Genomic DNA, 17,992 nt, shown 5'->3' with positions numbered 1-17,992 from the left:
AAGCATGGAACAAGCTATGAGTAGGGCCGAGCAAGGGATAGGTTGTGCCCCTGGGTGCCCTGGGCGCCGGCTGACACGCCCATGCCTGAAGGGATCGCCCGTAGGAGTATAGTCCGGCGCCCGAGGCTAGGCAAAGGCTATGGGAAAGTCCCGGGCGCCGGACATGGCTTTGAGTTTGTCGATGGCTGCACGCGGAAGTGGTCGTCCGTGGATGATAATCAACTTTGAAGATGTGCTGGATGGAATGGATAGGCATGGCTGAAGGAGGAGGCGGGATTGGACCGCTGACTCATACCGACGTGGGCCCTTGCCCCCGGCGCAGAAGACCAGCGTGTGCCGATGGGAGGCGTCTTGCGGCGGAGTCACGGTTCGTCAGATTAGGGTATTGAGGTGCAGAGTGCTTTGACACGGAAATACGATGATTGTTAAAGGATTGTATTTTGGGGATGAATTGGAATAAGAGAAAGTTGTTAATGAAGTGTGTGGCTGAGAGTTATGTGTCATTATGCTGACGTACGCGGCTTGTTGAAGGCGACCCTCGGCTGAGAAGAGTGGTCTTGCGCAGACGGACGCCATCGGACCCATGTCAGCCTACACTATAAAGCAGGCCCATGAACACAAGCCTTCTCTATCCCGTACATTCATCTACGCCGACATCCCCCCTCTCTCCACCTTCCCTTTCTCCCCTCGTTCTCTTTCTTCATCTCTCTCACCTTCGACACTGACAGATGGCTGACCTCGAGAAACAACAGCTGCAACAGCTGCAGTCTTCCACCGCCTCAGACAACGACGACACTCCCACCCACCGCACATCCAATGGAACCTTCGACATCAAAGTAGAGAAGGCAGCCGCAGCAGAGCAAGATGAGAAATCAAAAGGATTGTTCGTACGGAAAGGCGCAAAGGGGGAGAAGAAGACTCGTGCTGGCAAGAAGAAGGACGCAGAGGTCGAAGGTCTCAAGCCCGTACCTCTCTCTGCCCTTTTCCGCTTTGCGACAAAGTTCGAGTTGGCTATTGGCGCTATTGGCCTTGTCTGCGCTGTTGCTGCCGGTGCTGCTCAGCCACTCATGACCCTCATCTTTGGTAATCTCACCACGTCGTTTGTCAACTTCACAACCATTGTCGTCAATGGCACCCCGGATCAGATCGCTTCAGCCGCCACCGACTTTAGGCATACCGCCGCCCAGGACGCGCTCTACCTTGTCGTGATTGGCATTGGGATGTATGTTGTCACACACTTGTACATGCTTATTTGGACATATACGGGCGAGATGAATTCTAAGCGGGTCAGTACATATATGCGCACTTCCGTCAAGTCCTCAGACTGACCTTGATTAGGTTCGTGAAAACTACCTTGCAGCTGTGCTCAGGCAAGATGTGGCCTTCTTCGACAACCTTGGCGCTGGTGAAGTCGCGACACGAATCCAGACGGACACTCACTTGATCCAGCAAGGTACATCGGAGAAGATCCCGCTTATTGTGACCTTCATCGCAGCCTTCGTCACAGGTTTCGTTCTCGCTTACATCCGTTCCTGGCGTCTTGCTCTTGCACTCACTTCTATCGTACCTTGCATTTCCATCACCGGCACGATAATGAATCGCTTCATCTCCGGGCTTATGCAAAAATCCCTCAAGGCCGTGGCGGACGGTGGCTCCCTCGCAGAAGAGGTCATCTCCACCATCCGTACCACCAAGGCCTTCGGCACGCAGCGCATCCTTTCCGCGCTCTATGATACCCACGTTGAGAAAGCCCATAACGCGGACATGAAGCAGGCGATCGCGCACGGTATTGGACTCTCTTGCTTCTTCTTCATTATCTACAGTGCATATGCGCTCGCCTTCTACTACGGCACCACCCTCGCTCTCCTCGGCATTGGCGATGTTGGCGTTATCGTCAATGTCTTCCTTGCCATTCTCATTGGTTCCTTCTCCCTGGCTATGATGGCGCCCGAGATGCAGGCCGTGTCTCACGCACGCGGTGCCGCCGCAAAGTTGTTTGCCACTATCGATCGTGTCCCCACCATCGATTCCGCCTCGACCGAGGGCAAGAAGCTGGATAACGTTGAGGGCCGGATCAGCCTCCAGAATGTCTTCTTCGACTATCCTTCCCGCCCTGACGTCCGGATTCTCAAGGACCTCACTCTTCACTTCCAGGCCGGCAGGACTGCTGCGCTGGTTGGTGCTTCCGGTTCCGGCAAGAGCACGATTGTTGCTCTCGTGGAGCGGTTCTACGATCCTCTCCAGGGTAGTGTTCAGCTCGATGGCCACGATCTCAGGGAACTCAACGTCAGCTGGCTTCGTAGTCAGATCGGCCTCGTCTCCCAGGAACCTACTCTTTTTGCCACTTCGGTCCGCCATAACGTCGAGCATGGTCTGACCGGTACGCCATTCGAGAACCTCTCTTCCGAGGAGAAGCTCGCGCTCGTTAAAGAAGCATGTGTCAAGGCGAATGCCGACGGATTCATCACCAAGCTTCCCGAAGGGTATGATACCAATGTCGGCCAGGCTGGTCTCTTGCTCTCTGGTGGTCAGAAGCAGCGTATCGCCATCGCTCGAGCTATTGTGTCCAACCCCAAGATCTTGCTTCTCGACGAGGCCACGTCTGCTCTTGATACTCAGTCTGAGGGCATCGTCCAGAATGCGCTTGACAAGGCTTCCCAGGGTCGCACGACCATTACCATTGCCCATCGTCTCTCTACCATCCGCGACGCTGACCAGATTTACGTGATGGGTGATGGCCAAGTCCTCGAACACGGCACGCACAACGACTTGCTTTCGCGCGAGGATGGGCCATACGCACGTCTTGTTAACGCCCAGAAGCTGCGCGAACGCCAGGGTGGCGATGATCTGGAGGAGGACGAAGACTCCGAAGGTCAAGCTACCAAGCCCAGCGGACCTCTCATGACCGATGCCGAGGCTGCAGCCGCAGCCGAGGCCGAGATCCCCCTCAAGCGCACTGGAACTGGCCGCTCCGTTGGCTCTGATATCATGGAACAGCGCCGGCAGGCGGGACTCTTGCCCGAACAGCAGCTCGAGAAGGACTACGACTTTATCTACCTTTTCAAGCGGATGGGTATGCTCAACCGTGACGCACTCAGGCTGTACGGGTTTGGCACCATCTTCGCAATCTGCACGGGCATGGTCTACCCAGCCTTTGGCATCGTCTACGGTATCACTATCCAAAGTTTCGCCACGTATACCGGTGCGTCGCTGAGGACAGCAGGTGATCGCAACGCCCTCTGGTTCTTCATCATCGCTATCGCTGCTTCCATTGCCATTGGCTTCAACAACTCGTTCTTTGGCGCTGCGGCTGCCCAACTCACTAGCAAGCTGCGCTCAATATCTTTCTCCTCCATTCTGAGGCAGGATGGTAAGTCTCTCCGCTCTTAGATGTAGATATACGCTCATGGTTTTCTTTAGTTACGTGGTTCGATGAGGAGCGCCACTCCACCGGTGCCCTGACGGCCAACCTTTCTGATAACCCCCAGAAGATCAGCGGTCTTGGTGGCGTCACCCTCGGCGCCATCGTGCAGAGTGTCACTACTGTCATCGGTGGCGCTATCATTGGTCTATGTTACGGCTGGAAGCTCGCGCTCGTCGGTATTGCCTGCATCCCATTCGTCATCAGCGCTGGTTACATCCGGCTCCGTGTTGTTGTCCTCAAGGATCAAAAGAACAAGGCTTCCCACGAGGAGTCGGCTCAGCTTGCCTGTGAAGTCGCTGGTGCTATCCGCACTGTTGCCTCCCTGACTCGTGAGAAGGCGGCCTGCAGGGAGTACAGTCAGAGTCTTGAGATCCCTCTCCGGAACTCGAATAGGAACTCGATCTACAGCACTGGCTTCTACGCTGTCTCCCAGGCTATGTCATTCTTCGCCATCGCCCTGGTCTTCTGGTACGGATCCCGTCTCGTCGCCGATCTCGAGTACAGCACCGAACAGTTCTTCATTTGCCTCATGTCTGTCACCTTCGGTGCCATTCAAGCCGGCAACGTGTTTACCTTTGTACCTGATATGTCCTCCGCAAAGGGCGCAGCGGCGTCTATCATCAACCTGATCGATACTGAGCCGGAGATCGACTCGGACTCCACGGAGGGCAAGACGCTCACCGACGTCAAGGGTCAGATCACCTTCCACGATGTCCACTTCCGCTATCCCACCCGCTCCGGTGTTCGCGTGCTCCGTCATCTGTCGATCCATGTCAACCCTGGCGAGACGGTCGCCATCTGTGGTGCTTCCGGCTGCGGCAAGTCCACCACCATCCAGATGATTGAGCGGTTCTACGACCCGTTGGCGGGCACTGTTTCCCTCGACGGTATCCCGATCACGGCACTCAACGTAGCCGATTATCGCAAGCACATTGCCATTGTGTCTCAGGAACCAACACTTTATGCCGGTACCATCCGCTTCAACATCCTCCTCGGTGCCTGCAAACCTGCAGAGGAGGTGACGCAGGAAGAGATCGAAGACGCTTGTCGGGACGCCAACATCCTGGACTTCATCAAGTCTTTACCTGATGGCTTTGAGACGTCTGTCGGCAACAAGGGAACCTCGCTTTCTGGTGGCCAGAAGCAGCGGATAGCTATCGCGCGTGCTCTGATACGTAATCCGAAAGTGCTTCTGCTCGATGAGGCCACCTCGGCTCTCGACTCGCAATCTGAACGTGTCGTGCAGGAAGCGCTCGACACTGCTGCTCAGGGTCGGACGACAATCGCCATTGCCCATCGTCTTAGTACGATCCAGAATGCCGACCGTATTTACTACCTTGCCGAGGGTAAGGTGGCCGAGGTCGGTACGCACGACGAGCTCTTGCGTTTGCGTGGTGGTTACTTCGAGCTTGTGCAGCTTCAGGCTTTGAGCAAGAGGGAATGAGTATCCTTGCGGACAGTTTCACGGTTTTGGGTTAGAGACAGACATATTCACATCTACAAGGAAGTTTACCACATTCTCTCTGCAATGACGGCGCCACCTACGAAGTTATGTTTATGATAGAGGCTAGCGATAGAGCGGACGTAATGCAGCCCTGGCATTTCTGGGCTTGGAAATTCATGTATGCCTAGCAGCGGTAATGCAATTGGTGACTGAATAGTATCATTATGTATTTTGTGTGTCCATTTATGGAAATAAGTGTTTGGTCACTGGTCGCCACAAGGACCGGAGTAACGGCCGCGGAAGAACCGGTACGTGTGGCTGTGCTATAAGAGTGGCGTCAAAGGTACATCGTACTCTCGTGTTCAAAGCAGTTGTACGCGCGGCCTGTACTCTCATTCTCAGTACTCCTTGCACCACTTCATCCAACTCACGCACAATGGTCCGTTACAGTGTTTGGATTCACCGTTGGACACCACTCATCCCGCATATAGGACAACACCTACCGTATCGTTCCTGCTTCCAATGCGGGTTCATCAACTGCTTCCCTAAAGGATACAGCCAACGAGTACGGCTTACATGATACGATGCGCTATGGCATGCGGAGCTTGGCAGCGGAGATCAAGCAGGTCGCACCGCTCCAAGGCAGGCTTGAGAACGTGCGTCTGTTCGCTTCCGTAAGATCGTGTATCCGTAAGGCTGATATATGCTGGTTTTGGCGCTGCGTTAGTGGGAAGAGACGCAGGATAACTTGAAGCTGAACATGCAGAGGAACCTTTATGGCTTACATGCGCCTGTTAGGCTGTTAATGGAGAGGAGGGCAGTTTCTCAGGTCCGTTGTCGTAGTTCCGATTGTTTGGTGTCCTGATAGCGTTTTCGGCAGACTCCGCATATGCCTGCTCTGCCCCGCTCAAACGTCCATCTAGATATCCTGATGGGACGGGACGAGGTGCTCGACCCGGCGGAGATTATGGACGGTATGTCATCTGTGGCGCAACGCTGGGATTATGCTGACATGCGTGTGCAGGAGCAGAGGGGGCCGAAGCGATGGATATCCACGGAGAGATGGAGAAGAAGCTCAAGCTGTAGCAGGGATGTATAATATAAGCTGATGGTTTGCACGCTTTTGTGCCATGGTTGGGAGCACATTGCCCAGTCAGGTTGTTTGCGTGTTCTGTCGGTGCGGAGGTACGAAAGGAGGAGAAATGTGGGGCAGTGTGCCTTGACCATGGTGTGAAAATGCAAACTGTTTTAATCGATGCACTCGAGTATTCCACCGACAATGGTTAGTCCGAGATGTCCAATGCCATGGATCTGATAGACCACGAATATTACCATCGAGAAGAGAATTTATTTTTCGAAGTTTTGTTGACGGTAGGGTTCAATCATTCGGGAATTGTCGTGTTTATTTGGTCACGCACACTTAAGCAGACAATGCGGTCGGCAATGGGCAATTCAACGATGAACAGATGGAATGCCTCGTTGAATACACAGGTCTTCATCTAACCATCACCGTACATCGCTCTTGCATGCTTAAACCGCATGCAATCACGCTGCAGCACGCAATTTGATTCAAATATCGCCTGTCACTCGCTGCTCTGGAACTTGGCTCATGCGCTCTGACCACTCTTAACACACACGATGTCGAACGGTGTACTCCCCCCCAAACCCCCTAGCCTCACACACACGCTCCATCAAGCCCAGTCCTCCGTGCTCTGCCTAGCAGCAGACGATCTGCACATCTTCAGCGGTACACAGGAGAACAACGTCTATGTACGTCCTGGCTGAGTCATGCGATCCTGCGTATTACTGAGATGGTACAGGTATGGGATCGGAAGACATTGCAGAGGGAGACAGTCTTGAAGGGTCATACTGGCAGCGTGCTCGCCCTCGTCCTAGCAGAAGAAAAGAAATGGCTCTTTAGCTCGGCAGGTGAGTCGTCTTGTGATCAGACTCCGAATGTTTATGTCTGATCGACATGCAGCGGATAGCACAGTCAGAGTACGTCCCCCCTCCTCCTATGTCGCTCTTCTAACTCCCCTCAGATATGGTCCACCACCACTCTTACTCCCGTCTATCTCCTCCTCCCCGTGCTCGACGTCTACTCCGGTGACATATTCACCCTCGCGTGGAACGCGTCCCAGTGTACCCTCTACTTCGGATGCCAGGACACCTCAATCCAATACTACAACTTCAACAACTGCAAGCCCCAGTGCGCGTCCAGCACTCCCCCAAAACAGTACCACAAGTTCTTCGACTCCTCCCCGCGGTTTGCGCATGCCGCGCGGCTGGAAGAAGGGGGCGTGGAGAGCGTAAAGGTCCCCGAGATCGTGAGGGAAGAGGACTGGCAGGTCCTTCAGGTGCCGAGGGGGAACATAGTCCCTGCAGCGCATTATGGTTATGTGTACTCTATGGCGCTCGTAGAGCCCCGGGAGGGGGGGATGATGCTCCTCACCGGGAGTGGCGATGAGGACGTCAAGGTGCGCAACCTCTTTCCTTCAATGGAGCTCGATCATGCTCATTTCACATAGATGTGGGACTGTACGCCCACTGGACTCATCCTCCGCACTACCCTGAACGGAGCCAGCGGAGGTGTTCTCAGCCTTGCAGTGCGCGAAGATACGGTCTATGGTGGCTGCCAGAGCGGGTTCATCAAAGTCTGGGATCTCGAGACCGGGGCTGTGATACGGACGATCACTGCTCAGGAAGTAAGCGTTCCACATCTGTATCTGATCGTTTGTTGATAAAGGCCAGAACGAGGACGTACTGGCGTTGACGCTGCTTGGCACGGACTTGTATGCTGCGTCTGCTAACGGTCAGATTCAGGTGGGTCTTGAAGTACCCCGTTTGGGCTTTGCGCTAAATTATCGTAGCGGTGGAACGGATCCTTTGAGCAGACTGCTTCTTGGCACGCTCATGAAGGCAGCGTCCTTTCTGCGCTCATCGTTGCACCACGTGCAGAGGTAATACACGACAATCGGAGCCAGTATCAGCTCGTTACCGGAGCGAACGACGCTACCATGAAGGTACTGTAGTACTTTCTTCTACAGTTAGATGGACGCTGACCATGTCCTAGCTGTGGGACATCGAGAAACCACCCGAACTCAAGCAGTCTCCCTCGTCCAGCTCCATCTGCAGGACAGGCCCAGATCCCCGGGCTGACGACCTCGTTGCTGCCTTGACAGACTTTGTTGCGTACCCATCTGTGAGCATTGAGGCGCATCGCGAGGACTGCAGACAGACGGCACTGTTCTTGAAACGCATCCTGACTCAACTCGGAGCTGATGCTCACGTAGTAAGTCCTCAACCCAACATCGGCTCTATCGCTAATGGGGACTCTGTAGCTACCTGGAAGTCCCGGTCGTAATCCTATCGTCTCCGCCGTATTCAAGGGCACACCCAAAGGCACCACACTCAAGCCTCGGATACTGTTCTACGGACACTACGATGTCATAGCTGCTCCTCCCTACGGTTGGGACAGTCCGCCGTTCTCTCTTACCGGGCGAAACGGGTACTTGTATGGCCGTGGTGTGACGGACGACAAGGGGCCTATCATGGCTGCTGCCATGGGTATCTCCAAACTACTTGCCAAGAGGTCACTCCACGCAGATGTCATCATGCTCATTGAAGGCGAGGAAGAAGCGGGCAGCGAGGGGTTCAAGGATATGGTACAGAAAAACAAAGACCAAATAGGACCTATCGATGCCATTCTTGTCAGGTACGCATGTTCCCTAACGCAAGTGGCAGATACTGACATGACTATAGTAACTCGTACTGGATCGGTGAGGACACGCCTTGTCTCACCTATGGTCTGCGTGGTGTCATACATGCAGCGCTGGAGATCGGCAACGATCAGCCTGATCTTCATTCTGGAGTAGACGGAGGAGCGGTGAGAGAGCCTATGGTCGATATGTGAGCGATGCTTTCCCTTGATCCTGTCAACCAGCTAATACTTTGCAGGGTGCAACTGCTGTCCACGCTCTCTGCAGGGCCAAGTGTGTTGATACCTGGCTTCTGTAAGTTCTATCTCGGACCTTGCTGATCTCTACGATCCTGAACTCGTAATAGACGAGAATGTTCGACCCGCGACAAAGGCCGAGCTGGATGCGTTCGACACCCTCTCGGACATCACCGGCAAGCCGGCATCCAACCTCCGCGCACGCTGGCGAGAGCCTTCTCTAAGTATTCACAGCCTTGGCGGCTCTGGTCCAGGCAACTCCACCACGATCCCGCACTCGGTACGCGCGAAAGTATCAGTTCGTATCGTCCCCGATCAGGAGCTGGAGGAGATCGCCCAGGGGCTCGTGAACCATCTACAATCTTCGTTCAAGGCTCTGAACTCGACCAACAAGCTGAAGATCACTGTGGATCGCAAGGCGGATTGGTGGCTTGGGAAATTGGACGATAGGTTCTTCCTTGCCCTCGAGAGTGCCATCGAGCAGGAGTGGGGCGTGCGCCCGCTTAGGATTCGTGAAGGAGGTGTACGTCCTTATTTGATTCTCAGTGTGAAGACAGTATTGATCATATTCATATAGTCTATTCCCTCTCTTCCTTTCCTTGAGAAAGAGTTCGGATGTCATGCGCTTCACCTTCCAATGGGCCAGAGTTCTGTATGTGACTCTGCCGTGCTGTGGGCGAGGACAATACTTACATTAGTCTTTGGGGCAGGATCAAGCACATCTTAGGAACGAACGGATCTCGTTGAAGAACTTACGTAAGGGTCAGGATGTAGTGGCACGATTCTTACTCAATCTCTCATCGTGATGGTACGATACCATACTGCTTGGATAGGCACTATCCAGCATCAATTGTAGATTACATTCATACCTAACATACAGTGCATGTACCATGAACACCTAAACATCAAATGTTAATTCGTCATCGCAGCTTCACAGCGGCTGATCCATGTCCAGATCATCCGCCGGATCAGCCGTGACACCGTCCTGTGCCCAAAGTTGCAAGAACTACACCCTTTGTAAGTCTCATAGACCTTGCTATAGTAGAGTTCATGGACGTACCTGTCTCCGCTGGGTACGAAGGTCCTCCATAGTCACGAGGCTCGTCATCGCAAAGGGAAGTCTTTCATAGTCCATAGGGTAATCATGCTTCCGCATCGCAGGTCTATCCCCCAAGTTGCTCTTCTTCCCGATGACAAACTTCAAGCATTTCCTGCGCCAATTTCAGTTCTGATCTTTCGCTATGAAACCTGGTAGCTCACTCTTCCGATAAACCATACACGCCCTTCAAGTAGCCTTTGAGGACAAGGATAATACCCACCGCAACCGACGATCGCATGAGTGGGAAGGCATCGGATAAGGTTGCTAGAATCTGAATCAGCGATGAAACGAGATGAAACGACGATGAACCTACGTCTTCCACCATCGGCCAGACCGGTTTGAGTCTAGGTTAGGCTCAGTAAATGGACGCCGTCCTCGAAAAACCATTCCAGCTCACAATGAGGACTCCTTGGGCTGTATCAGCATCAATCTCGTCTCCCAAGTCCAAGCGGGCCAGCGTATCAACCACTTGCATGCCAGCCACAGAGAGTACAGACATCAAAGATCGTACAACTGTCAACACTTCTTCCAGGGTCTTGAACTCCAACGCCGACACGTTCTCCGCCATGTACCGAACAAACGCCACATCATCCTGCCCACAGGTTTGAGAAACGATATGTTCAAAGAAATGAAATAGTGATCACCTCAGTTGCAGTCAGATTCGTGGTGTCGACATCAAATGCTTTCATGATAGCCTTCAAGAGATCCTGGCGTGGACCCCGTTTTTCTCGCACCAGTGCATACCATCGATGCAAAAGAGCAACAGGAGCTTGGGCGCCTCGAAAGCCTTTCAAATGATCAGAACCAACACGCGAGCTGCATCCCTCAAGAAAATTTCGCACCTCGAACTGCACCTTCACAAATGCGCGCCTGATATTCGAAGGACTTTCGAGCACAGTCGATGAGCCTACTGTTCAACATCGAAGCATGTTTGTTCTGGAGAAGGGCATGCAGGGCACCAGCGCGGGCTGAAAGTCCCGTATCAGGGCTTGTCTCCAGAGAAATCAGGACAGGAAGACACTAGGCACGCTGTCAGAATTCTGGATAGACGCGGAGGAAGAAAAAGACATACCCGCAGCGGGTGAGCTAAGCCCTGCCTGATGGTGTATCCCAAGATGTCCACGGAGAACCTTTGGGTTGGCAGGTGGGTGGACAACGTGCCCTCCAATATATGGCCCAAGTAGCGCTGAATGACAGTTGACGCGATACTGAAGATACCATCAATACTCGTTGGTAGAAAACTGGTGTTGCTATACCCAGAATCCGCGAACGTGTCCGCACTTCCAATAAGTTCATCCATGTTGACGTCTGCCTTCTTCCCAGCTTTTTTGTTTGCTAGGGGTAATGGTCAGATTCAGATGCTGAGAAGGAAATGTGTCACATACCCCGTTCTTCCTCTGCTCGCTTGGTCGCTTCCGAGGCGAGGAAATCCTGCAAAATCTTAAGGACGCGTCCCCGGCCTTCCACATCCTGCGAAGCAAATATTGAATCCATCAGACTGAGAGTGGAGTCATGAGTGAGCAGCTTGGGATAAGACTTGAACATGATCCCTGTGAATATTAAGTTAGACGTCATACTTGCCAGGTGGGCCGACGTTACCGAGACATTGTAAGGCTGCAACAGATAGTTTCTCGTTGCCTGGAAGCTTGTATAACTTCAAGAAGAGAGAATAGAAATGCTCCGTGATAGAATGCTATTGAACTGATGGTCAGCTCCGTCACATCTAATGAATGTAGGCATACAGTCGACATCGAATCGAGCTGAGCAGCAGTGTCTGTTTGAAATTAGTTCAAAAAAACTGGGATACTGAAAAAAAAGTACCGGGCTTCTGCAGCCGAACCTCGTCAAAGTCGCAATGTTCGTTAAGAAACGCGACAATGAACATAAGAAGTGGGGTAGCTTGAACAGAAGCTGGGTTGGATTTCCCTGCTTCTAATGCCTTTATCTCGACCTGCAACTTTACTTTCGAGATGTTAGAGTTTAGCGTCGTAGCAGGAATTCAATACGTACTGTTGCAGGGTTTCAATAACGTGACTAGTCGAACGTAGTCATGAGTCAGGTATTTCACTGCTGCACAAAAACAAGCGATCGTTTCCTGTAAGCTCTGAAGGGCCGTTAGATTGTGTGCATAGAATATATGACGTTCCTAACCGATATCCCGCCAGCCGAGGACGGCCTGCTTATCATTGGAAGCAAGACCTTCTGTAATTCTTCACCGAAGGCGACGGCCGTCTTAGGCATTCCAGGAATGGCCGCTCGGAAAACCTTGAGTACCGAGTCTGTGATGGCGCGCTCGTCGGCCTGCAAAAACGGAGCTCGAAACTCTCTGCATCCAACTAAACAGATACTCACCGTTGTAGCCACTTTAAGATAAGGCAAAAGGATCTCTGCTCTTGAGCCGGACATGACTTTAGGGTGTGCAGTAGCAAGAAGATAAATTCCTTGGACGCAGTAGACGGGATTCTGTAAAACCTGTTGTAACCGGCGCACTGGGATCAATTCGATGGACGCACAATTTCTGCATCTGGGTCATCTACCAGGCAATTGATCAGGCTGTCGCATAACGCGCTGTAGCGTTGGATGATAATGCTGTCGTCTTTCCTATTCTTGTCTAGAAGGATCTATACCAGAATATCAGCGTTACGTCTGATGGAGAGAAAAAAGGATTCACTTGACGAAGCAGATCCTCCAACATGGAAGTTCGATCCTTGAAGGCGCCAACTACTTCCATGAAAACGCGCATATCCTCACCGGGTGGCTGACTGGAGCTACGAGGGTTGGCCACTACAGAGGGAAACCACATCTCTTCCATCGATTTGATCGCAAGATCCTGCCAAAGGGTTATGGGCCTGACCGGCAGTTGATACCTGTTTCTACGTACTTTTACGGTCTCATCCTCGTCTAGCATACGTTGAATCATCTTGACGCAAATATCTGTTTTTCTAGCCCGATCGTCGGACACATCATAAAGGCTCTTTAGCAGCCTCATGACTCGTTTTCGTACGCCCAAACCAGTATCCTGTCCATCTTGAGCACATGATCTACTAAAATCATAAATGCAGCTCACCGCCATCCGTTCGGAAAGTTTCGCATAATATTCTCCGGTAAGGGCCGGTTCTTGGACGATGTATTTTCCTATGAGTTCAATGGCTGCCTCTCTCACTGCAGACGAGTTGTCAACCAAGTGAGACTCAATGGTCTGGCGAACGTTTTGCTATAGCAAGCGGTTGTGATCAGCTTGACAGATGAATTTGGGGAACATGACTCACTTGGCGCAGGAGCTGCGGGTCGCAGGTGATAATTTGGCCGATGGCACGCAGCGCTTTCGTGCGCATGAAGACCGCAGGGGATGTTAATGCCAAGAGGATGGCATGTATGGTTGGATCGAATGTGTTTTGGAGTGGATTGGTGGCACCAAGCAGCTGGCCAACCGTGTCGATGCGAGAGCTTTCATGATCGGAACTAAAAACATTTGAGATCACCCGTTCTTTCTAAATTGACAGAACCTCACCTGGCTTCAAAAACATCTCCACTATCCTTATCCCACGCATTGCGAATAGCATTTGACATTTCTTTGACAAGTTCTGAACCTTTTTCGAATCGTTCGGCAGACGTTGAAGCATCGGCGTCTAAATTCTCCACTGCTTGCGATAGATTGATAGCAACCTCATGGCCCCACAGTGCGATGGAAAATTCCCTTGCAATCTAGAAGAGAAGAATGAGTCATGGATAGTGTTTACTCACGAGTAACGCACAAAATAAGCTTGATCCTCAGTACGATCATCAGAAGCACGTTTGGCGAGATATGCTGTGATCTCTGATTGTGCTTCCAGGACATGCTTGAAACGATTGACGCTGCAAGAAGCGACAATCTATCGGACGGTGTCATAATCTGTCACTGGATAAGTGTAATAAGGCGTACCTCTTCTAATGGTCTGAACTTTGGCTTGCCTCCAGAATCCGCCGGCAGGGCTTTCAGGCTGACAGATCGAAGATGTGCAGCAATCGTGCCGAGATGGTCGAGAGCTAGCTGCTTGGTTGCATTGTCTGCGGTTGTTTTGACATCTTCGAGCGACGTCCACTGTTCCAGGAATCAATGCGTGATGGGCTGATCGAGCCGTTGTCCAAAGCTCACCATGAGTTTGCAGGCAAGACGCAGCAGCACCGAGGCAGCCGGCCATTCCGGCCAGTACAGCACAGTCAGAAGATCCGCCGTGAAGCTGTCGAAAACCGCTCGATATTCCGCCTCATTTGAATCTTTTGTGGTTTTGCTCTTCCCAGATCTAGAAATAATGTGAGGGATGATGCTCCGGATTTCACCAAAATGGGATCTCTGACCTGTTCACCAAAAACTGCAAAATAGTCCATGCACACGTCTGGCCACTGTCGAGCCCAGACTTGTATAATGGAATCTCCTGCAGTCCGTTAGAACCACACATATACAAGGCTCTCATCTGAGCTTACGGCGGAGGTCTCCTTATCTAGTACTTCGCCATCGTCCACCTTGACCTGCTGCGTGACCGCGTCTGTCGCGGTGCGAGCCTTCAGACTCTTGATGCTTAATCGCAGACCGCGACCAGTGGTCTGGACTAGTTGCAACAATAATGCAGAGACAATGTTGATCGACTTTCCGTTCCGTAATCTAATAAATGTAAGAAGCTGGAGTAGGACGGTAAAGATGAGCATACCTGAACTGTCCCCCTTTCCGCTTGAAATCGGGCAGCTTGATCAGAGATGTCAGGATATCCTCTATAATGCTCGATCGTTGATCAGGATGGTTAGCAAATATCTAAGAACATGGTTAGCTGTTCCCAACTATCGAAGCATAAACTCACACTCCGAATCAGACTCAACGCAGACAGCCTGAGAGCTGGGAACCCTGCCTTGCCGCCTAGGGCAAAAACAGCTGCATCTTTCGCTTTGCTTTTGGCTTTGCGGGCATCATCGCCCATAGACGAATTGTCTACTACGAAAAATGGCCCAATAGCAATGTATGTCGCGGAGATCACGATCGTCTCAGACATGGCGTGCTCGCCATGAGATATCAAGGCATCAATGCGTGGCATGAGTGACAGGAGGGATTGGAAGGTTGCAGAGAGATGTTGGGATGACGCTGACTCCTTTGACTCGGTGATCCGTTTGATTAAAGATGAATTTGCTAAATATAAATGAGCGCGCTCTCATCCCAGCTATATGAGATAACAAACTTGAGTTGTCAGCAGACGCCTCCACTATCGGATAGACAGTCTTCTCCAATGAGCCCTTGACAACATCAAGACAATCCTTAATGATATCTTCGGAGTAGAGCTACGAAGAAGTCAGGAAATCGATCTCATGCAGTACGGGAGTACACACTTTCTTAGGCAAAGCATCTGCCGTAAGCAGGGCCAGACAGCAGTCAGCAGCCATGACACCCAGAGATACGATCTCAAGCAGGTGGGTGCACTTTTCGACGCTCATATCAGCAAGTTGTTCCTCCTTACCCTCCTGCGGTTCCTCCTCAAGCGACTCATCATCTACAGGGGTATCCATGTCTTCTTCAGGCTCTCCATCAAGCCCGAGCGAGATTGCATCTGAAGCAGCTCTCGACATCGAGCGACGATCAACGACACCAGACTTTCGTGCTGATTTCGAAGGCGTTGCTTCGGGTTTACGACCGCGGCCTCCTTTATTCTTACCCTTCTTCGGAGTATTCTTGGTAGACTTCGGAGCGAGTGAAGCCGGAAAAGGTTCGAGATCGATAGCAGCCTTCACGTTTCTGTCCAGAATTCGTAGAATTCGGCCCAGAGGAGCGGAATCAACTTGGCTCAAAGCACCACGGGCTCCTTTGCGGCGGCGCGAGCGAGTCTCCACCGACGATGCCTCGATATATCGCAACAGTTTTCGTAGGACGTGAGGAAGCAACATAGGCTCGCTGCCAGGATCAAGAGACGTAGTGAAGAAGCCGCCGGTTCCTCCTGCGAGAGTGGGTGAAGTAGACAGAAGCATCGGAGATGCCTGAGGAGAAGCAGCTGGTAGCGAATCTTCGGCTTCGAAAATATCATCCAGATAATCGAGGAGCTTCTTCACATCGGCCCTATCATCCCTTTCCCCGGTACGTTTTCCAGAGGTCCTGACACCGGTGTGCCGGATGCGCGCTCCAAGACTGTCGTCAGACTCGCCTTCGGTGGCCTCATAATCATCTTCGTGACCTTCTTCCTTTGGCCGGTGCTGTCCAGGAACTGGAGGGGCAAGCACGTATGGTACCGGCCGACGTTGCGAGGACGGATGGGACTGGGAGAGAGGCTTCATAGGAGAGACGCGGTTGTCCATGGAATGAGGCGTTTGAAAAATCTCGATAACGACCTCTTTGTCTTGACGCTTCTTGGTCGGAGTGCCAAACAGGTCAAGATCGTCTCTTTCATCACGCTCTTTACGCTTGAGAGGAGAGCGAACTAGGGGTGCATTGAGTCGGGTGCCATTGGCATGAGCTGGAGAGGCTTGTGCAGCAACTCCAGAACCATGGCGAGCATACGGCCTCATCCCAATCGGATCCGGCGACTCATCATCCGTTCCAGGAACCTTTAGATCGGCTCTGGACTTCTGCGGCGTTGCTTCGGCAATGGTAGATGAGGAGTTCGGATCAAAACCATTCCTAACTTGGGACATGATAGGGTTGCCTCCATCGAGTCCTGCCAAAGCAGTGGGCCGAGGACCAGCCATGGCATTTTGTAGACTTGACAAGCTCTGCGGAGTTTGTAGCATCTTCGCCTTCGTCTCAGATAATAGCAATTCGAAAGCAGCACCAGGCTTAGTAGGGTGTTTGGGAGCTGTATTTGCTGCTGCAAGCTGTGCATTGTATGCACGATGTAGAGGATGCGTGCGAAGCGGCGGTGGGTTATTTTGCGCATGTCCCTGAAGAGAGGATGCGACAGGCTGGCTCCATTGGGTTGGAGTTGGATACTGCGGGTACGAACTTGGAGCAGGCTGAGACGAGGCCACCTGAGGCACAGTGTGCGCCGTCTGTGGTACCTGCGGGTTTGTTGCCGTGGGCGTGCTCGTAGAGACAGAGTAGGTGGGTTGAGACAGGGAAGATTGCTGCGCATATACTTGCGTCGATTGAGGAAAGGAAAGTTGTGCGGTGGTCTGCTGAGGATATGAAGCATGGAGCTGAGTTTGAGAAGTAGAGGATTGCAGTGGAGCTTGCGGTTTAGACTGAGAAGACTGAGCTGGATGTGTAGAGTATTGCGGATATGGTACAGTTTGAGCTTGGGCAGAGTATGAAGGCTGGGGCTGGGAAGGGTAAGAGGATTGAGACTGCGAAAGAGAGCGCTGCTGTGACTGCACCGGCTGGTGAGTCGCCTGCTGCTGCTCAATCGAGGGCTCCTGTTGATAGGGTGCATGCTGCTGCTGATAGGACGACTGCTGCTGCGAATAAGACTGGTGCTGGTGATAAGATGACTGCTGAGGTTGCTGATACGATGGTTGCTGAGGTTGCTGATACGATGACGGCTGCTGCTGATATGCCGTTGCATGCTGAGTAGGCAGCCTCGTTTGCGCGTACGAATCCTGCGGCGACAGCCCCTGGGACAGCTGCTGAGGGTATGTTACTTTAGGTTGAGAATGGGTAGACTGCTGGCTAGGGTAAGTACTTTGCTGAGGCGGGGTAGGCATCTGCTGTTGAGCCGTTGAGTGGGCTTGGTATTGATACGCCTGATATGTGGCTTGCGGTTGAGCGTAGGAAGCCAGCTGAGTCTCCTGGTGCGAAGTCTGCGGAGTCATCTGCTGATACATGGCAGGCGACTGAGACTGAGAAAGCGAGCGCTGAGGCTGCGATGGCGGTCTCTGAGACTGGGAGTTGGTTCGTTGATGCTGCGTAGCTGGGAGCGCTTGCGCTTGCAAAGGCGCTTGTGACGCGCCCGTCTGGTACTGCTGATATTGCGGATGCTGAGGGTGCGTACCTTGAGTAGGCGACTGAGATGGGTAGGAGAAGGACTGGAGAAGAGAAGAGGAAAACGAGTTGGCCTGGTACGTCGGGTAGGTAAACGAAGCGGCCAGCTGCGGTACCTGTGGTGGTGTCGGCTGCTGAAC

General features: G+C 52.4%; 4 protein-coding genes across 4 annotated transcripts; 3 read left to right on the top strand and 1 right to left on the bottom strand.

Annotated features, from left to right (window-relative positions):
• Window positions 1–701: 701 nt before the first annotated feature.
• Window positions 702–5,062, top strand: DACRYDRAFT_21458 (multidrug resistance protein 1). Its single transcript, XM_040772409.1, has 3 exons — window positions 702–1,286; window positions 1,339–3,370; window positions 3,421–5,062. Exons 1-3 carry the CDS (start codon window positions 729–731, stop codon window positions 4,866–4,868), a joined length of 4,038 nt encoding a protein of 1,345 aa, XP_040630087.1. The 5' UTR covers window positions 702–728; the 3' UTR covers window positions 4,869–5,062.
• Window positions 5,063–5,254: 192 nt separating this feature from the next.
• DACRYDRAFT_21457 (proteasome maturation factor UMP1) lies at window positions 5,255–6,140 on the top strand. The gene is made up of 5 exons (XM_040772408.1): window positions 5,255–5,307; window positions 5,360–5,524; window positions 5,596–5,697; window positions 5,749–5,842; window positions 5,893–6,140. The coding sequence occupies exons 1-5, from the start codon at window positions 5,305–5,307 to the stop codon at window positions 5,952–5,954; spliced, it is 426 nt and encodes a 141-aa protein (XP_040630086.1). The 5' UTR covers window positions 5,255–5,304; the 3' UTR covers window positions 5,955–6,140.
• Window positions 6,141–6,506: 366 nt separating this feature from the next.
• Window positions 6,507–9,629, top strand: DACRYDRAFT_106363 (glutathione degradosome; the record flags this gene model as incomplete). Its single annotated transcript, XM_040768256.1, has 14 exons — window positions 6,507–6,638; window positions 6,689–6,797; window positions 6,850–6,866; window positions 6,911–7,345; window positions 7,397–7,573; window positions 7,620–7,691; window positions 7,739–7,891; window positions 7,942–8,160; window positions 8,210–8,583; window positions 8,631–8,777; window positions 8,826–8,881; window positions 8,934–9,346; window positions 9,401–9,475; window positions 9,534–9,629. The coding sequence occupies 14 exons, from the start codon at window positions 6,507–6,509 to the stop codon at window positions 9,627–9,629; spliced, it is 2,475 nt and encodes an 824-aa protein (XP_040630085.1).
• A 125-nt stretch (window positions 9,630–9,754) lies between these two features.
• Window positions 9,755–16,213, bottom strand: DACRYDRAFT_78067 (ARM repeat-containing protein; the record flags this gene model as incomplete). The annotated part of the gene is made up of 31 exons (XM_040776309.1): window positions 9,755–9,829; window positions 9,884–10,034; window positions 10,084–10,237; window positions 10,307–10,514; window positions 10,567–10,709; window positions 10,765–10,942; window positions 10,995–11,130; window positions 11,179–11,257; window positions 11,308–11,472; window positions 11,522–11,615; window positions 11,665–11,696; window positions 11,744–11,884; window positions 11,933–12,026; window positions 12,074–12,223; window positions 12,275–12,385; window positions 12,436–12,543; window positions 12,594–12,752; window positions 12,804–12,941; window positions 12,990–13,136; window positions 13,192–13,384; window positions 13,434–13,627; window positions 13,678–13,794; window positions 13,845–14,003; window positions 14,058–14,205; window positions 14,261–14,337; window positions 14,387–14,564; window positions 14,611–14,711; window positions 14,758–15,080; window positions 15,130–15,229; window positions 15,278–15,546; window positions 15,601–16,213. The coding sequence occupies 31 exons, from the start codon at window positions 16,211–16,213 to the stop codon at window positions 9,755–9,757; spliced, it is 4,935 nt and encodes a 1,644-aa protein (XP_040630084.1).
• Between the last annotated feature and the right edge of the window lie 1,779 nt (window positions 16,214–17,992).

The sequence above is a fragment of the Dacryopinax primogenitus genome, assembly GCF_000292625.1.
Source record: "Dacryopinax primogenitus strain DJM-731 SS1 chromosome Unknown DACRYscaffold_6, whole genome shotgun sequence".
Taxonomy (NCBI): Eukaryota; Fungi; Basidiomycota; class Dacrymycetes; order Dacrymycetales; family Dacrymycetaceae; genus Dacryopinax; species Dacryopinax primogenitus.
This window is presented reverse-complemented; position numbering and strand designations above follow the sequence as displayed.

Bases quoted from the DNA above. Each gene is read 5' to 3' on its own strand.
- DACRYDRAFT_21458 (XM_040772409.1), top strand. From the start codon at position 729: ATGGCTGACCTCGAGAAACAACAGCTGCAACAGCTGCAGTCTTCCACC. The intron at 1,287-1,338 runs GTCAGTACATAT...GACCTTGATTAG, and splicing joins GCGAGATGAATTCTAAGCGG to GTTCGTGAAAACTACCTTGC. The intron at 3,371-3,420 runs GTAAGTCTCTCC...GGTTTTCTTTAG, and splicing joins CTCCATTCTGAGGCAGGATG to TTACGTGGTTCGATGAGGAG.
- DACRYDRAFT_21457 (XM_040772408.1), top strand. The intron at 5,698-5,748 runs GTCCGTTGTCGT...CGTTTTCGGCAG, and splicing joins AGAGGAGGGCAGTTTCTCAG to ACTCCGCATATGCCTGCTCT. The intron at 5,843-5,892 runs GTATGTCATCTG...ATGCGTGTGCAG, and splicing joins CCCGGCGGAGATTATGGACG to GAGCAGAGGGGGCCGAAGCG.